This window comes from Lucilia sericata, unplaced genomic scaffold, assembly GCF_015586225.1.
Source record: "Lucilia sericata isolate MDLA Ls3-8-SP2 unplaced genomic scaffold, ASM1558622v1 Contig000686F_arrow, whole genome shotgun sequence".
NCBI classification, from domain to species: Eukaryota; Metazoa; Arthropoda; class Insecta; order Diptera; family Calliphoridae; genus Lucilia; species Lucilia sericata.
This window is the reverse complement of record NW_023994689.1, coordinates 12,615-30,965: the sequence shown is the minus strand read 5'-3', so window position 1 is coordinate 30,965 and position 18,351 is coordinate 12,615. Positions and strand designations below refer to the sequence as shown.

Genomic DNA, 18,351 nt, shown 5'->3' with positions numbered 1-18,351 from the left:
CTAAAGCTTTTATATTAGTTTTCTATTGAACTATGCAACAACACCTCTCTTTGAGTTTAAGTAAACTTTCAACAACTGAAAACTAGCTTTAAACAAAGTTTAAGCTATTTTAAGAAAAATAAAAGATTTTATATTTGATTTATACTGGGTATCCGTAAAGCTCTGTGTTTTTAGGAAAAATTAAGATTTCACATCTGTTTTCTATCGGCGTATATGCTTAACTAAACTTTTACCAAGAGGCAACAAGTTTTTGCATTTGTATTAGACTTAATACGAATTAAGCTTTCATATATGTTTTCTACTTCAACAGCACTAAAGCTTTAAGTTTAACAAAACTTTCAATAAATGAAAACAAGCTTTTAGACTAAGTTTAACCAAAATTGAGGAAAACAAAAGCTTGATTAAGACTGGTTATACCAAAAGCTCAGTTTATATGGAGATGAGATTAGTTGTTGTTTACAGCAAAAATTAGCAAATGGTTAAGTAAAGTTTAATTACAAAATAGAGTTTAACTAACACCTGAATATCTAAATCTAGAGTTTAACAACTTTTATAATGAACGGTTTTCGTTAAAATCTTAAACGGTAACTAGTTAAACTTTGAATTTAATTCCAAACCTAAGCTTAATGGGCATTTGCAATTCAGCACTCAGAGCTTTTCCCCAGAAGTTGAAATCAAAACTCCTCTCACCATAAACCCACATTTTGAGAGTCTAAATCAAAGTTTAAGGGGTATTTAAAACTTTGTTGGTTAAAGCACTATTTGAACTTTGAACTGAGTTCACCTTCTAGAAGCAGTTGAGCCTGGTGTATTATAGAAAAGCTGTAATTGTCACAACATTTGAATGATTCGATCTCTTTAATTGAGTGTTTCAGTTGTTGCAACAAACATTTGGTTAGGTTTTAAATTAAGCAAAACAGTTATACACTATACTGAGGTAATTAGTTTTGTTGTGACAAACTAATTTCGATTACAACAATCAAGTGCTTTGGTTGTCCCAATAGGAATTCTTGTTAAGCAAGCTGAAATGCAATTAAAATTCATTACCCATTGTTTTTAAACATACAATTTTATAACTGCAACATTACAAGATGGTTGCTGTAACCTAAACATTCGTTTGACAAGAAATTTGCTTGTGAGAACAAAAATTCTTAGAAGCTTTTCAAAAACATCTTTGTTTTTAGTTAGATATTGCTATTAACTACGTAAAACTATGTTGCTGCAATAAAGCTAACGCTGCTATTGCTTATGCTTCCGCTACTATTGCTGTTGCTGAAGTTGTTTGTTATATTTCCAACTCAAAACGTTTTGAATGTGATGATGAATTTCGTATAGATTTCGTGCTGTTAAGTGTTGGATTAATATTGTTGCTGATGTTGATGTTGTTGTTATTGTTAGTGCTTGAAGTGCATAATGATGATGGTGGTGTTGATGGAGTTGTAGTGTTTAATGTCAGCTCAACGTCCCTTCCATCTAAGGGAGGGGGTGAGCTAATGCGGGATCTTTTCGTTTTTAATGTCGTGTTATCCATATCTTGATATAAAATATGGTGTTGTTGTAGTTGTTGCTGATGTGGCTGTTGTTGTTGCTGAGTTAATAAATTATAACTGCTGCAAGTTGGTGTTGTTGTTGCTGTTGTTGTCTCTACAAACATGATGCTATCATTGTTGTTCTGGTGCTGATTTGGTTTTTGCTGTTGCTCATTGTTGTTATCATAGTCTTTAATATCATCATCACCAACATGTTTTAATGTTGTTGTTGTTGCTGCTGCTGTTGTTGTTTTTGCATTGCTGTTGGTGGCTTTTTGTATGATGTCTGTAAAACTATTTAAATTAATTGCACTGCATCTTTCGGCAATTGGTTGTATATTTTTCTTATCATTTGTTGTTAAAGTTGTGTTTTTGTTGTTGTTGTTGCTGTTATTAAATGTATAATTTTTTGTATTAATATTATCTAGTTGTTGTTTTTGTTGTTGTTTATTGATTAGTTGCTTTTCCATATTATAAAAACTATTTAAATTTATATTAATTGTATTATTAGCACTAAAATTCTTTGGTAAATCCACTGGGTTTAGTATAGATTTTATTGTTGTTGTTGTTGTTTTTGTTTCTGTTTGTGGTAAATTTTCACCATTCAATTGAAATGTGGATGTTGTTGTTGTTTTAGTTTTTGTGGTTTGTTCATTTTCTGGTATTTGAATTGTTTTAATTGATTTAAAAACTTGTGGTTTTTGTTGTTGTTGTTGTTCGTTTTTGCTTATTTTGGTTGTTGCTTTTGTTGTTGATGATGATGATGATGATGTTGTTTCATTTTTTATTGTTGTTGGTGTGGTTGTTATTAAACTATTTTTAGTATTGTTTAACTTATATTGATTTTTAAAGGTTTTCAAATTTTTACCAAATGTAGTTCTGGTTGACGTTCTCAAACCTGTTGTTGGAAAGAGGGGAAGTGGAAAATAATTAAGTGAAAAGATTAGTTGGTGGAAAATATTTAAATCATTTACATTTTTTTAGATATATTTACAGTGTATGTTTTATTTATTTGAAATCAGAAACATGTAGACATGTAGGTAAATACCAAAGTGTATGATAGTTTGTTTAAAAACAACAACATAAGTACTGTCTACACATGATTAAAATTTAGTCAATCAATTCATAGTTTACTAAATAGTCTTCAATAGTCTATAATCTAGTCTATAGTCTAGTCTATAGTCTAGTCTATAGTCTAGTCTATAGTCTAGTCTATAGTCTAGTCTATAGTCTAGTCTATAGTCTAGTCTATAGTCTAGTCTATAGTCTAGTCTATAGTCTAGTCTAGTCTATAGTCTAGTCTATAGTCTAGTCTATAGTCTAGTCTATAGTCTAGTCTATAGTCTAGTCTATAGTCTAGTCTATAGTCTAGTCTATAGTCTAGTCTATAGTCTAGTCTATAGTCTAGTCTATAGTCTAGTCTATAGTCTAGTCTATAGTCTAGTCTATAGTCTAGTCTATAGTCTAGTCTATAGTCTAGTCTATAGTCTATAGTCTAGTCTATAGTCTAGTCTATAGTCTAGTCTATAGTCTAGTCTATAGTCTAGTCTATAGTCTAGTCTATAGTCTAGTCTATAGTCTAGTCTATAGTCTAGTCTATAGTCTAGTCTATAGTCTAGTCTATAGTCTAGTCTATAGTCTAGTCTATAGTCTAGTCTATAGTCTAGTCTATAGTCTAGTCTATAGTCTAGTCTATAGTCTAGTCTATAGTCTAGTCTATAGTCTAGTCTATAGTCTAGTCTATAGTCTAGTCTATAGTCTAAGTCTATAGTTCTAGTCTAGTCTAGTCTATAGTCTAGTAGTCTAGTTTATAGTCTAGTCTATAGTCTAGTCATTAGTCTAGCTTTATAGTCTAGTTCTATAGTCTAATCTATTTAGTCTAGTCTATAGTCTAGTCTTAGTTCTAAGTCTATAAGTCTCGTCTATAGGTCTAGTCTATAGTCTAGTTCTATAGTCTAGTCTATAGTCTAGTCTATAGTTCTAGTTCTATAGTCTAGTCCTAGTTAGTTCTATAGTCCAGTCTATAGTCTAGTACTATAGTCTAGTCTATAGTTAGTATATAGTCTAGTCTATAGTCTAGTCTATTAGTCTTAGTCTATAGTCTAGTCTATAGTCTAGTTCTATTAGTCTAGTCTATAGTGCTAGTCTATAGTCTAGTTCTATAGTCTAGTCTATAGTCTAGTCTATAGGTCCTAGTCTATAGTCTAGGTCTATAGTCTAGTCTATAGTCTAGTCTATAGTCTAGTCTATAGTCTAGTCTATAGTCTAGTCTATAGTCTAGTCTATAGTCTAGTCTATAGTCTAGTCTATAGTCTAGTCTATAGTCTAGTCTATAGTCTAGTCTATAGTCTAGTCTATAGTCTAGTCTATAGTCTATTCTTCTAAGTCTAGTCTCTAGTCTAGTCTATAGTCTAGGTTCTATAGTCTAGTCTATAGTCTAGTCTATAGTCTCGTCTATAGTCTAGTCTATAGTCTAGTCTATAGTCTAGTCTATCGTCTAGCTTATAGTCTAGTCTATAGTCTAGTCTATAGTCTAGTTCAGTCTATAGTATAGTCTAAGTCTAGTCTATAGACTAGTCTATAGTATCGTCTATAGACATAGATAGACTTAGTGACTAGTCTAGTCTGTAGTCTAGTCTATCGATAGTCTATAGTCTAGTCTATGGTCTAGCTATAGTCTAGTCTATAGTTAGTCTATAGTCTAGTATAGGTCTTGTCTATAGTCTAGTCTATAGTCTAGTCTATAATTCTAGTCTATAGTCTAGTCTATAGTCTAGTCTATAGTCTAGTCTATAGTCTAGTCTATAGTCTAGTCTATAGTCTAGTCTATAGTCTAGTCTATAGTCTAGTCTATAGTCTAGTCTATAGTCTAGTCTATAGTCTAGTCTATAGTCTAGTCTATAGTCTAGTCTATAGTCTAGTCTATAGTCTAGTCTATAGTCTAGTCTATAGTCTAGTCTATAGTCTAGTCTATAGTCTAGTCTATAGTCTAGTCTATAGTCTAGTCTATAGTCTAGTCTATAGTCTAGTCTATAGTCTAGTCTATAGTCTAGTCTATAGTCTAGTCTATAGTCTAGTCTATAGTCTAGTCTATAGTCTAGTCTATAGTCTAGTCTATAGTCTAGTCTATAGTCTAGTCTATAGTCTAGTCTATAGTCTAGTCTATAGTCTAGTCTATAGTCTAGTCTATAGTCTAGTCTATAGTCTAGTCTATAGTCTAGTCTATAGTCTAGTCTATAGTCTAGTCTATAGTCTAGTCTATAGTCTAGTCTATAGTCTAGTCTATAGTCTAGTCTATAGTCTAGTCTATAGTCTAGTCTATAGTCTAGTCTATAGTCTAGTCTATAGTCTAGTCTATAGTCTAGTCTATAGTCTAGTCTATAGTCTAGTCTATAGTCTAGTCTATAGTCTAGTCTATAGTCTAGTCTATAGTCTAGTCTATAGTCTAGTCTATAGTCTAGTCTATAGTCTAGTCTATATTCTAGTCTATAGTCTAGTCTATGGTCTAGTCTATAGTATAGTCTATAGTCTAGTCTATAGTCTAGTCTATAGTCTAGTCTATAGTCTAGTCTATAGTCTAGTCTATAGTCTAGTCTATAGTCTAGTCTATAGTCTAGTCTATAGTCTAGTCTATAGTCTAGTCCATACTCTAGTATGTAGTTTAGTATACAGTCTAGTCTATAGTCTTGTATACGGTATATTCTATAGTCAACTTTATAGTCTTGTCTAGTATATGGTATAGAGTTTAGTCTATAGTCGAGTCCATAGTCTAGTCAATTTTCAGTTTTTTTCTTGTCTAGTCTATAGACTAGTATATAGTCTAGTCTATAGTCTAGAGCAGTCGATAGTCTAGGCTATTCTCTAGTCTATAGTCTAGTCTATACTCTAGTATATAGTCTAGTATACAGTCCAGTCTATAGTCTAGTCTAGTATATAGTCTAGTCTACTGTCTAGTCTATAGTCTAGTATATAGTCTATTCTATAGTCAACTTTATAGTCTTGTCTAGTCTATGGTTTAGTATATAGTTTAGTCTATAGTCTAGTCAGTTTATTTCTTGTCTTGTGATCTAGACATAAAAAGTGTGAATGATAATGATTACAAATAACATGTGCACTTGCGAAATATTAAACAGAGTGTAAAATAGTGGTGAAATTAAACAAACATTCTATGTTGCACAAAGAGAACAAGTGATCTTAAAACAAAAAGTACCAAGTGAATGACAGAACACACATACATACAGCACCCATAGTTCATAAATTTAAAGATCATAAAATAAGTTGCAAGTAAAAGTGATCAATAACAATAACAGTGTGTGAGTGCAGCAACAAAGACAATAAAGGAGCAGAGTAGTAAGGCTAAGAGAGAGAGAGAGAAAGACAGACATTGTAAGTGAATGACTTTATATATTTGTTTGCTATGTGTATGTTTGTTGAATTTTTTATCAGATTTTGTTGTTGTGATTCAATTTGTTTTGTTTACCTTCAAAGTTTAACATCCTATTCTGATAGTTAAACAAATTGGTTTGTTTATAACATGGCTCATAGGAATAACGACAATTGGTTAAATAATCATTATCATCAAGACCATCTCCTCCTCCGCCTGATCTTCTACTTGTACTAAGATGACTACTACTACTAACGCCACTACCATAACCACGGCTACAGCTATTACTACTACTAGTATTTTTACAATTACTACTATCACTAGTACTATTTAGTAAAGTTACATTGGTGTTATTATCATTATTATCGGCAGCAGTAGCAGCAACAACAATAATATTGCTGCTGCTGTTGTTCTTGGCGAAATTGATAATATCTTTGTTGCTATTATTGCTGTTGGTGTTGTTAGCTATGGCAGTAATAGTGTTGGTGGTAGTTTTGCAAGTGTTGTTGTTGTTGCTGTTAGTATTTAACTCCTTATTATTAACATTATCCGGAATAGAAATGCCAGTATTGCTAGTGATAGTATTAGTGCTTAAAGTAGTTTCTGTTGTTATTGCTGTTGGAATAACACTTGTTTCAAACAAGGAGGGAGGGGAAGTTAAATTTGCTATTAAAGCTGTTGTTGTTGCTGTTGCAATTTTACCACTACTACTATTATTATTATCATCATCATCATTGTGAGAATTTAGATCATTAACTGAGCGTGTTTTTATTTGAGTGGAAGTGGTACCTAAAGGTTTAATCAACTTGAATTGTTTATGTTTTGATTCTTGATCTTGAGGCTGCTCTTGTTGATATTGTTGCTCTTGTAGTTGTTGTTTTGTTGTTTGATCTTCGTTATCATTACAATGTCTTTGTTGTTTTAATAGTTCTTCTTGTTTATATATTTTCGCATCATTATCATTCTGATTAGATTTTTTAGCATGCACATGATGTGTTTCATTAAATTTGTTGTTGTTGTTATTATTATTTAATAATGTATTTTTTTTTTGTTATTTATATGTAAAAATTAAAAAAATTAAAAAAAATCATGTATTTAAGTGTTTGTTTAGTGTGTATAGGGGGGTATGTAAGATATTTTAAAGAAAATATGAGTAATTTGTTTTAGAAATTGATTTTTTGTTGTATTCAAGTAATCAAAAAACAAAAGTAATTTTTGTAATAAATGATTAGTTACAAAGTTTGTTTCATGTATTCCTAATTTTTCTTATATTTAGACGAGAACATGCAACATGTATTAACTAACCTCACTATCTTGACAAACAGCATCACCATTATCGTCTTCGCCATCTTTGGGTCTCGTTACAAATTGTATATCTTGAGAGGGATCTTCGGATGCCAAATGAGCGCGGAACTGTTTGTTCCTGTCAAAAGATAAGAAAAATGATTAAGTTGTGGTGTGTTAATGAAGCAAGATACATATATGCATGAAGGGTTTTCTTGTCATCATAGAACCAACTTAGACGGATGTATACGAGGTTTTCTCTTTATGTTTTGAGAAATTAGAAAATAATATATTTTATATAGTCTTGTTTACAATAAAGTCTAAGGAGTGTTCTAGTATATATGTAGTCTAGTCTATAGTCTAGTCTATAGTCTAGTCTATAGTCTAGTCTATAGTCTAGTCTATAGTCTAGTCTATAGTCTAGTCTATAGTCTAGTCTATAGTCTAGTCTATAGTCTAGTCTATAGTCTAGTCTATAGTCTAGTCTATAGTCTAGTCTATAGTCTAGTCTATAGTCTAGTCTGTAGTCTAGTCTATGGTCTAGTCTGTAGTCTAGTCTATAGTCTAGTCTAGTAGTCTATAGTCTAGTCTATAGTCTAGTCTATAGTCTAGTCTATAGTCTAGTCTATAGTCTAGTCTATAGTCTAGTCTATAGTCTAGTCTATAGTCTAGTCTATAGTCTAGTCATAGTCTAGTCTATAGTCTAGTCTATAGTCTAGTCTATAGTCTAGTCTATAGTCTAGTCTATAGTCTAGTCTATAGTCTAGTCTATAGTCTAGTCTATAGTCTAGTCTATGGTCTAGTCTATAGCCTAGTCTATAATTCTAGTCAATAGTCTAGTCCATAGTCTAGTCTATAGTCTAGCCTATAGTACAGTCTATAGTCTAGTCTATAGTCTAGTCTAGTTCGTCTATAGTCTAGTCTATAGTCTAGTCTATAGTCTAGTCTATAGTCTAGTCTATAGTCTAGTCTATAGTCTAGTCTATAGTCTAGTCTATAGTCTAGTCTATAGTCTAGTCTATAGTCTAGTCTATAGTCTAGTCTATAGTCTAGTCTATAGTCTAGTCTATAGTCTAGTCTATAGTCTAGTCTATAGTCTAGTCTATAGTCTAGTCTATAGTCTAGTCTATAGTCTAGTCTATAGTCTAGTCTATAGTCTAGTATATAGTCTAGTCTATAGTCTAGTCTATAGTCTAGTCTATAGCTAGTCTATAGTCTAGTTATAGTCTAGTCATAGTATAGTCCTATAGTCTAGGTCTATAGTCTAGTTATAGTCTGCTCTATAGTCTCATCTATAGTCTAGGTCTATAGTCTAGTCTATAGTCTATAGTCTATTTTCTAGTACTATAGTCTAGTCTATAGTCTAGTCTATAGTCTAGTCTATAGTCTAGTCTATAATCTAGTCTATAGTCTAGTCTATAGTCTAGTCTATAGTCTAGTCTATAGTCTAGTCTATAGTCTTTTAGTCTATAGTCTGTCTATAGTATAGTCTATAGTCTAGGTCTATAGTCTATCTATAGTATAGTCTATAGTCTAGTCTATGTCTAGTCTATAGTCAGTCTATTAGTTAGTCTAAGTTAGTTTATAGTTAGGTCTATAGTCTAGTCTATAGTCTAGTTTATAGTCTATCTATAGCCTAGTCTATGTCTAGTCTATAGCTAGTCTATAGTCTAGTCTATAGTCTAGTCTATAGTCTAGTCTATAGTCTAGTCTATAGTCTAGTCTATAGTCTAGTCTATAGTCTAGTCTATAGTCTAGTCTATAGTCTAGTCTATAGTCTAGTCTATAGTCTAGTCTATAGTCTAGTCTATAGTCTAGTCTATAGTCTAGTCTATAGTCTAGTCTATAGTCTAGTCTGTAGTCTAGTCTATGGTCTAGTCTGTAGTCTAGTCTATAGTCTAGTCTATAGTCTAGTCTATAGTCTAGTCTATAGTCTAGTCTATAGTCTAGTCTATAGTCTAGTCTGTAGTCTAGTCTATGGTCTAGTCTGTAGTCTAGTCTATAGTCTAGTCTATAGTCTAGTCTATAGTCTAGTCTATAGTCTAGTCTATAGTCTAGTCTATAGTCTAGTCTATAGTCTAGTCTATAGTCTAGTCTATAGTCTAGTCTATAGTCTAGTCTATAGTCTAGTCTATAGTCTAGTCTATAGTCTAGTCTATAGTCTAGTCTATAGTCTAGTCTATTAGTCTAGTCTATTAGTCTAGTCTATAGTCTAGTCTATGGTCTAGTCTATAGTCTAGTCTATAGCCTAGTCTATAATCTAGTCAATAGTCTAGTCCATAGTCTAGTCTATAGTCTAGCCTATAGTACAGTCTATAGTCTAGTCTATAGTTCAGTCTATAATCTAGTCTATAGTCTAGTCTATAGTCTAGTATATTGTCTAGTCTAGTCTATAGTATAGTATATAGTCTATTCTGTAGTCTAGTCTATAATCTAGTATATAGTCTATTCTATGGTCTAGTCTATAGTCCAGACTATAGTCTAGTTCATAGTCTAGTTCATAGTCTAGTTTATAGTCTAGTCTATAGTCTAGTCTATAGTCTAGTCTATAGTCTAGTCTATAGTCTAGTCTATAGTCTAGTTTATAGTCTAGTCTATAGTATAGTCTATAGTATAGTCTGCAGTCTAGTCTATAGTCTAGTCTATAGTCTAGTCTATAGTTTAGTTTGCAGTCTAGTCTATAGTCTAGTCTATAGTCTAGTCAATAGTCTAGTCTATAGTCTAGTCTGTAGTATACTCTATAGTCTCTAGTCTAGTCTATAGCCTAGTCTATAGTCTAGTCTATAGTCTAGCCTATAGTCTAGCCTATAGTTTAGTCTGTGGTCTAGTCTATAGTCTAGTCTATAGTATAATCTATAATCTAGTCTATAGTCTAGTCTGTAGTCTAGTCTGTAGTCTAGTCTGTAGTCTAGTCAATAGTCTAGTCTATATCCTAGTCTATAGTCTAGCCTATAGTCTGGTATACAGTCGAGTCTATAGTCTAGTTCACAGTCTAGTTTATAGTCTATTCAATAGCCAAGTCTAGAAATATCCTAACATTATTTTCTGATTATACGCCCTTAAGTTTCATGGATTGATATTCTTCCTTTCATAGAACGTTTATGACTTATTTAACAGAGATTCCACCTATGTTCTTTCTTTTGAATGATTTTTTTCATTTTTTCTTACTCAGCAATAAAGGATTGGTCTCAACTTGGTACAAAAACTTTATACAAGATAATTCATAACTGATTTTATATTGTCATAACTAAAGAAAAACTTAAAGGTAAAAAATAAACACGATTTCTGAATAAATTTCAGTGCATTCATTCCTTTTTCTTTTCTCTCAAATTGTATAGTAATGTAAATAAGAACATCAGCAAAAATATATACAGATATTTGTATGATTCTTATATCAAACTCATGATTACCTTAATTCCAATTGTTGCATTTGCTGAAAATGCTTCAGTTTTTGATTGGCAACACGTAATTTCTCTTCTAAAGCTGCATTTTCAACACATTTGATGGAATATTTTTCGGAGAATGATAGAATTTCTTGACGCAATTCTTCCAATTCTTCTCTGTAATTATATGGAGTAAATAAGTAACATAACGAAAAGTTGCAGAATTATTTAATATATGACTTATAAATCATCTTTAGGTTTTTTTCTCTTTTTTTTTTGGGTTTAAAAAATTTTACACATAATAAAGGGAATAAATAATAGCAGTACATGAAAAGTATACAAAATGCAAGTACTAGTAGGCATATGTAAGTAATATTTCTTTAAAAGAGCTTGAAAAAACGAGAGTGGTGAGAAAAGTTAGGTTAAAACTATTACAAGAAAGATTTGTAAAACGATTTCTTGCTTTTATTGAAACTAGAACTGAACTAGAACTAAACTAGGACTGAGCTAGAACTGAGCTAGGAATGGATAGAACTGAACTAGAACTGAACTAGAACTGAACTGAACTAGAACTGAACTAGAACTGAACTGAACTAGAACTGAACTAGAACTGAACTGAACTAGAACTGAACTAGAACTGAACTAGAACTGAACTGAACTAGAACTGAACTAGAACTGAACTAGAACTGAACTGAACTGAACTGAACTAGAACTGAACTAGAACTGAACTAGAACTGAATAGAACTGAACTAGAACTGAACTAGAACTGAACTAGAACTGAACTAGAACTGACTAGAACTGAACTAGAACTGAACTAGAACTGAACTAGAACTGAACTAGAACTGAACTAGAACTGAACTAGAACTGTACTAGAACTGAACTAGAACTGAACTAGATCTGAACTAGAACTGAACTAGAACTGAACTAGAACTGAACTAGAACTGAAGCTAGAACTGAACTAGAACTGAACTAGAACTGAACTACAACTGAACTAGAACTGAACTAGAACTGAACTAGAACTGAACTAGAACTGAACTAGAACTGAACTAGAACTGAACTAGAACTGAACTAGAACTGAACTAGAACTGAACTAGAACTGAACTAGAACTGAACTAGAACTGAACTAGAACTGAACTAGAACTGAACTAGAACTGAACTAGAACTGAACTAGAACTGAACTAGAACTGAACTAGAACTGAACTAGAACTGACTAGAACTGAACTAGAACTGAACTAGAACTGAACTAGAACTGAACTAGAACTGAACTAGAACTGAACTAGAACTGAACTAGAACTGAACTAGAACTGAACTAGAACTGAACTAGAACTGAACTAGAACTGAACTAGAACTGAACTAGAACTGAACTAGAACTGAACTAGAACTGAACTAGAACTGAACTAGAACTGAACTAGAACTGAACTAGAACTGAACTAGAACTGAACTAGAACTGAACTAGAACTGAACTAGAACTGAACTAGAACTGAACTAGAACTGAACTAGAACTGAACTAGAACTGAACTAGAACTGAACTAGAACTGAACTAGAACTGAACTAGAACTGAACTAGAACTGAACTAGAACTGAACTAGAACTGAACTAGAACTGAACTAGAACTGAACTAGAACTGAACTAGAACTGAACTAGAACTGAACTAGAACTGAACTAGAACTGAACTAGAACTGAACTAGAACTGAACTGAACTAGAAATGAACTAGAACTGAACTAGAACTGAACTGAACTAGAACTGAACTAGAACTGAACTAGAACTGAACTAGAACTGAACTAGAACTGCTAGAACTGAACTAGAACTGAACTAGAACTGAACTAGAACTGAACTAGAACTGAACTAGAACTATATCTGAACTAGAACTATATCTGAACTAGAACTGAACTAGAATTGAACTAGAACTATACTACAACTTTACTAAAACCGAACGAGAATTGAAACACTTTTCACACCACCCTCGTTTAATTTCAGATTTGTATTTTACAATCATAAGTAAAATTAAGCAAAACACTAAAAGAGAAAAAAAAGTACAGAAAATACATACTCCTTCGCCTTGGTTGAATCTAAAGTACGTTCGCCTCTTTGTTGAAATTGTTTAAGAAATTCTTGTTTAAAGCGTGCAACTTCACGTTGTACTTCACTTTGGTGTGCTTTACGCATGGCATCAAGAGCAGCTAATGTAGCCTAAAGGTGATGGTTAAACAAAAAATGTAAAGAAAAAACTAAATAAGTACAAAATCTTTAAGAAAAATATAAAAGTATCAAGGAAAAATCAAGGTTTATTATATCTTTTCTTTTCATTGCTGTTGCAAGTTTAGCAGTAACAGCAGTAAAAGCCGAAAAAAAGGAGTTACCAAATGAAAACAACAGTGTCTGAGTAGATGATTTCTGCCTCATAATTATATATGACATGGTTGTTATACTTGTGTATGTACATATGAATACCAGAGGAGTACCATTATAGCAGACAGTCAAGTTCGTATGCCTTAAGTTAACTTAACATACCTGAGTTTCTTCAGCCAAGGCTGTTTCCTTTTCGATCAGCAAACGTTCAATTTCTTGCTTATGTTTTTCCTCTAAATCATTTAGAGTGCGTCTATGTGACGATTCCATGGCTGACAAACCCTTTTCACAAAGTGTCTGAAAAAGAAGCAGAGCAAAGAAGAAAAGATTTTAATAAATGTTAATAAAAATATGATAAATGATCTTAACAGAAATTTGCATTTTGATAATGCAATTTTTGTTATAATTTACATTCAATTTATTTTTTCAAACTTACCCTTAATTGTTCTATTTCCGATTGATAACGTTGACGGAAGGACTCCTCATCGACAACATTTGGCAATTCCGAACAATGTGACAACATTTGATCACGATATGCCTGCTGCAGGCATTCCATTTGTTTGCCATGCTCCATTTCCAACAGCTCTAAACGTTTTTCAAAACGTCTACTTCTCTCCTGTTCTTTGACTAGCTGTGCTTGTATGTAATCACGTTCCTGCAACAGCATTACGTACTCATCATCTTGGCGTGCACATTTCATTGTTAAAGCATCACTTTCCTCCTGATACGAACGCACTTTTTCCTCTTCCGCCTCGAGGCGTTTCAATAACTCATGCTGTTCACCTTGGGTGGCTTGCAGTGTTAGCTCCTTTGCATTGAGCCTCTGTGTTGCTGCTTGCAGTTCACGTTCACGCTCCTCCATTAGCTCTTCGCTTTTATTCAAGTCTTGGTTAATGGCATTCTTTTCAGCCTCCAGGCAACGTATGGCTGTACGTTGGTGTTCGACTTGTTGCATTAGAGCTGTTAAATCTTTGGCATGTGACTGTTGTAAACGTAAAATTTCACTTTCATGCTGTTCCTGGAGACTGTGCAACTTTTCGCGCACCTGTAAACAATGCTGGCATGAAGCATTCAATTTGCGATGAACCTCTTGTAGAAGTTGATCGGCTCGTTTGCGTAATTCACAGCATTTGTGACAAACATCTTGTAGACTTTCAATGGATATTTCGGTACGTGGTATGTGCTCATTGGTAGATGCTGTCGCTTCGCATTGCAAAGCTATTAGAGAATCTTCCAGTTGACTGAGGAAGGTCGAAATGTCACACAACACCTGACGATCGCTGAGAAAATCAACAGCATGTTGTTTATACATAAATTCGAAATCAGCTTCCAGGAGTATATCATCGGGATTATTAATTTGTAAATCATTTGATAGTTCCTCGAAGAGATTTTCATATTTCTGTAAAGCGGTTATACCCAATCGTTTGACCTCCTTTTCTTCATCTATTTTGGAAGTAGAATGGTTGGCATAATCACCTCTTAAAACATCAATACGTGCATCTACCAAAGCTTTGTGAGCTATGATATCGGCAAACTCTGATAGTAATTGCCGTCCTTCGGAAGCTTTATGTTCATGCTGTAAATGCATGCGCCATTGTCCACGTTTCATTTGCTGCATAGTTTCCTCATAGCACTGTGTTAGTTGTGTAACAGCCAATTCCATTTCTCTTCTTAGAGCATCGTGCACAGCATCAGCGAATTTCTCAAAAGATAAACGTTCCTCGGAAGTAAGAGTGTAGCCGAAAGAGGGTGCAATCGAGGATTCTAGTCTTTCGGCATTACGCATCATTATATGGGCAATTTCAGATTGCACCAATTCCGCATTGACAGTTTCTTGAGCTTGACGCCAAGCTTCCTGAACAGCACCTTGCACTAAATCATTGGCTGACATATAGCTTAAAGTTTCAGCCGCTAAGCTGGTGGCCAAATTTTCCATGGCGTTATTTTTATAACGTTTAGCTATGACATTGATTTCATTCTGTTGGCGTAAAAGATCATCTAACATATTTTGATCTACTGGTTCCATAGTTAGTTTGACATCTTGTTGGGCCTGTGTACCATGTGTCTTCTCATAAGAGGATAATAAAAGACGCCGTGCTAAGACTCCCGCCAATATATCTAGACTGCCGCTAGTTTTTACGGTGCATTTTCCTTGTAATTTGGCTTTTAGCATAGACATTAGATGTGAAGTTTCAGCTACTTCAGCCCTAGTTTGACGTTCACAAAACATTTCTGGATTTTCTGCTCTCTCTACAGAGTCTCTAAGTTTTCCAAAGCACACACTTTCAAAGGCTATTCTTTCTGCCAACAGTTCCAAATCCTTACGTTTAGTCAATTCATTGCGTTCCCTCAGCATACGTCTTTGCTTTAGCAATTCTGCCAATTTACATCTCAGTTGAGATTCTAATTGGGTTAAAGCTTTTTTAACAGGACTAGAGTCGGGTAACATATAGACACTGGGTTGTGGTAGTTCATGATGGGTACTTTGCAGTACACAGGTTTCAGTTGATTCCCTTATTAACTTGACTACCTCATGGAGACAACGCTCTACAAAACGGTAGGAATCTTTGCGTTCGGTTATTGGTGACACTGAACGTCTAGTGCGGGAAGATCTTAAATTTTGTAATTGACTTAGACTTTGTTCTAGACGATCTTTGCTTGTTACCAGTACACTTTCCAGACATCTTAAACGTTCGATTAAATGTTCCGATAACCTTATATTACCGGCTGGTGAGGCTCTCGAAGGAGAATCTAAATTTGGTGTAGCCGAATTGGGTGTGGGTGTACAAGAAGAACTTCTAGAACTATTGACTCCTTCACAACGTTTTTCCAAATCATTAACTCTCACCAAAAATTGTAAAGAGTCAGAGCTTCCCACAGCCGATAGACTTGCATCCAATGAACGTCTCCTAGATGATTTTTTAATGGTGGCTCGAGCAGCTTGAGGATTTTCCATAATTGGTTGTTTTATATCCAATTGATGAGTTTTTTCCAACTCATCTATTTTACTTTCCAATTCTCCCAATTTCACTTCCAATTCTTTGGATACCGTTAACTGTTCTTTGCCTTTAAGTGATAGAGATCTTCTACGTTCGGACTTGGCTAATTTCTGCTTAAGTGTTCTAACCTGCCTCTCTGATGAGCTATATTTAAGGGTGAGATCTTGTATACGGGCCGCCATCATTTGCAATTGGGATTGATCTTCTATCTCTTTGCGTTCCAGATCTTGTCTCAAAGAAGCGTATGAAATTTCCAAAGAATCATATTGATTTTGTGATTCTTTTAGTTCACGCTTCATGGCTCTAATTTCATTGACTGCCTTTTCAAAGCGTCCCTTTAATTCACTATATTCCTCCGCCAAGGAATCACGTTCGAGACCATAGGGATCTATGTCATTGATTTGCGTTAGATCACTTAAGGAATCCATACGTTTCATTTTACTTTTTTGCATATTAATGAAACTAGCTGGACTATAGCTTTCCATTTCTCTTAAACGCTTGTAAAGATTTTCATTTTCTTCTATGCCACTCGCTAGGCGATCTTCTAAACCTTTAATTTTTCTTTGGCTTTCTTCCAGTTCATCCGTTAGTCTCTCTATGATTTCAGAGGCATTTCTCTTGGCATCATCTAATTGAGTGCTGAGACTCTCCCTGACTTCTTCCATTTCATGGATGCGACTGTTAAGCTCTTGCTCAGTACGCTCCAAGGTATTGAGCAGTTCAGACATGCGGGTTTCCCGTTCTTTGGCTTCATCTCTTAACATATCGCGTTCCTTTTCCACTACACTCAAACGGAACTGCAGTTCTTTATCCACATTCAGGTTAATTTCCTCATGGACGGTATGAATAACAGGTAGTTCATCGGAACCCACACTATCTACCGTGCTACGTCTCGAAGAGGGAGGAGATGATCTTGATCTTTTGTGCATTCTAGGGCAGGGAGTAGTGGTACGTGTACGCATTCTATCTTTGGCTCTCATAATATTAAGGGGTGCAGGTGGAGAGGGTGATAACGGAGAACCCCAATCACCTATACTATCGCGTCGGCCACCTTCAGAGGCCGTACGATACTCTTCATCCGAAGAGAAATGCATGGCAGTCTTTGGTGTTATGGGAGTCTGGGGACTTATTAAAGATGATTTGGGTGAACATGAACTACTGACATTGGTGATTATCACCTGGGGACTAGTTTCAGTTGTTGTTAATTTTTTCACACTCTTGTTACTATTGTTGTTATTGTTGTTGATCCTTTGTGCCTTTATGAAATCCTTTTCAATTTCACTTTTCATATCATCACTTGTATTATCTTTGATTATAAGCTCTGTTGTAGGCATAGATTTATTGCTGCCATTATGAATTTCATTCGTACCCAAGGTAGAAGAAGAATGCTTCATTATGCTGCAATTGCTTTGGCTACCATTATTATTGTTATTGCTATTGTTGTTGTTACTGCTGCTGCTGCTTTGTATAACAACAGCAGGATTTTGTTGCAGACCTGCAGCATTTCGTAGAATTGCTATCCAACTATTACGTGAATTGGGCGATAGACTAGCCAGTATTAGGCGCCGTTTATCCCATGTTGTTAGTTGGAAAGCATAATTTCTATTCGCATTTACTTCAGCCACATTTGTAAGACTATTAACATCCAATACACCATCCAAGACACCACGTTCTTCCGAAACAGGATCACGATAATAGAACAGAGCAGCACCACTTAAAGTGAACCAATGTTTCGTCCAATCACCAGTACGATTATCTTGCTTCATTAGCCAACCTTTTTTGGCATTGAGTGATTCAACAATTGCGGCCGGTAGTGTGGTAGTGGTTGTGGTGGGTGGTGTTGCAATATTTGCTGTCGGTGGTGGTGGATTCACACGCAATTCTACTGTTTTGGCCAAATAGTTAGAAGAGAGATCATCTAAATTACAACCACCATCGGGATCACCACGTTCGAGTGCTTGTTTCTGTTGGCGTCGGTTTAAATTTTGATTGCTTTGTAGTTGTTGCATTTGATAACGTGGACTAGATTTGCTTCGGCTGTTGTTGTTGTTGTTGTTTGTGGTATTCGCCTGGCTGGAAGATGACACCATAACTGGTGGAATTTTCTTAACAATGGCGGATACTATGGCGGGCGTTGAATTTGAGGCCAATGGCAAAGACTTTGGTCTTAAATGACTTTGTTGTTCTAATGCTGCCGTTGATGATGACGACGACGATGTTGTATGTTTGCTGTTTGGCCTATAAAAATCGGTTTCATCTCTAGAATTGTTAACATCTTGTTGCTGCTGTTGCGTTTTGTTATTGTTGCTGCTATTGCTGTTGTGTTGATGCAAATGTGTATTCAGAACATTGTTAACAGCCGTTGTTGTCCAACGATTCTTTTGTTGTTGACTTAGATTGGTAATGGTATTGGCCAGATCCTT

General features: G+C 34.4%; 1 protein-coding gene across 4 annotated transcripts; it reads right to left on the bottom strand.

The window, feature by feature from the left end:
- Nucleotides 1-1,616: 1,616 nt before the first annotated feature.
- On the bottom strand, nucleotides 1,617-18,300 carry LOC119607302 (protein outspread-like). Of its 4 annotated transcripts, XM_037961175.1 has the most exons (8): nucleotides 13,366-18,300; nucleotides 13,092-13,226; nucleotides 12,631-12,770; nucleotides 10,608-10,757; nucleotides 7,219-7,336; nucleotides 6,010-6,877; nucleotides 5,765-5,885; nucleotides 2,303-2,427 (listed from the first exon to the last, which is right to left on the bottom strand). In XM_037961175.1, the coding sequence occupies exons 1-7, from the start codon at nucleotides 18,016-18,018 to the stop codon at nucleotides 5,824-5,826; spliced, it is 6,126 nt and encodes a 2,041-aa protein (XP_037817103.1). In that variant the 5' UTR covers nucleotides 18,019-18,300; the 3' UTR covers nucleotides 2,303-2,427; nucleotides 5,765-5,823. The 4 variants fall into 4 exon arrangements, with proteins under 4 accessions (XP_037817105.1, XP_037817104.1, XP_037817103.1 ...); XM_037961176.1 differs by lacking the exon at nucleotides 5,765-5,885 and having other exon boundaries at nucleotides 2,288-2,427; nucleotides 6,257-6,877; XM_037961177.1 differs by lacking the exons at nucleotides 2,303-2,427; nucleotides 5,765-5,885; nucleotides 6,010-6,877 and adding an exon at nucleotides 1,617-1,916.
- Between the last annotated feature and the right edge of the window lie 51 nt (nucleotides 18,301-18,351).

Bases quoted from the DNA above. Each gene is read 5' to 3' on its own strand.
- LOC119607302 (XM_037961175.1), bottom strand. From the start codon at position 18,018: ATGGTGTCATCTTCCAGCCAGGCGAATACCACAAACAACAACAACAAC. The intron at 13,227-13,365 runs GTAAGTTTGAAA...CTTCTTTTTCAG, and splicing joins CGGAAATAGAACAATTAAGG to ACACTTTGTGAAAAGGGTTT. The intron at 5,886-6,009 runs GTAAACAAAACA...TCTCTCTCTTAG, and splicing joins TAGGATGTTAAACTTTGAAG to CCTTACTACTCTGCTCCTTT.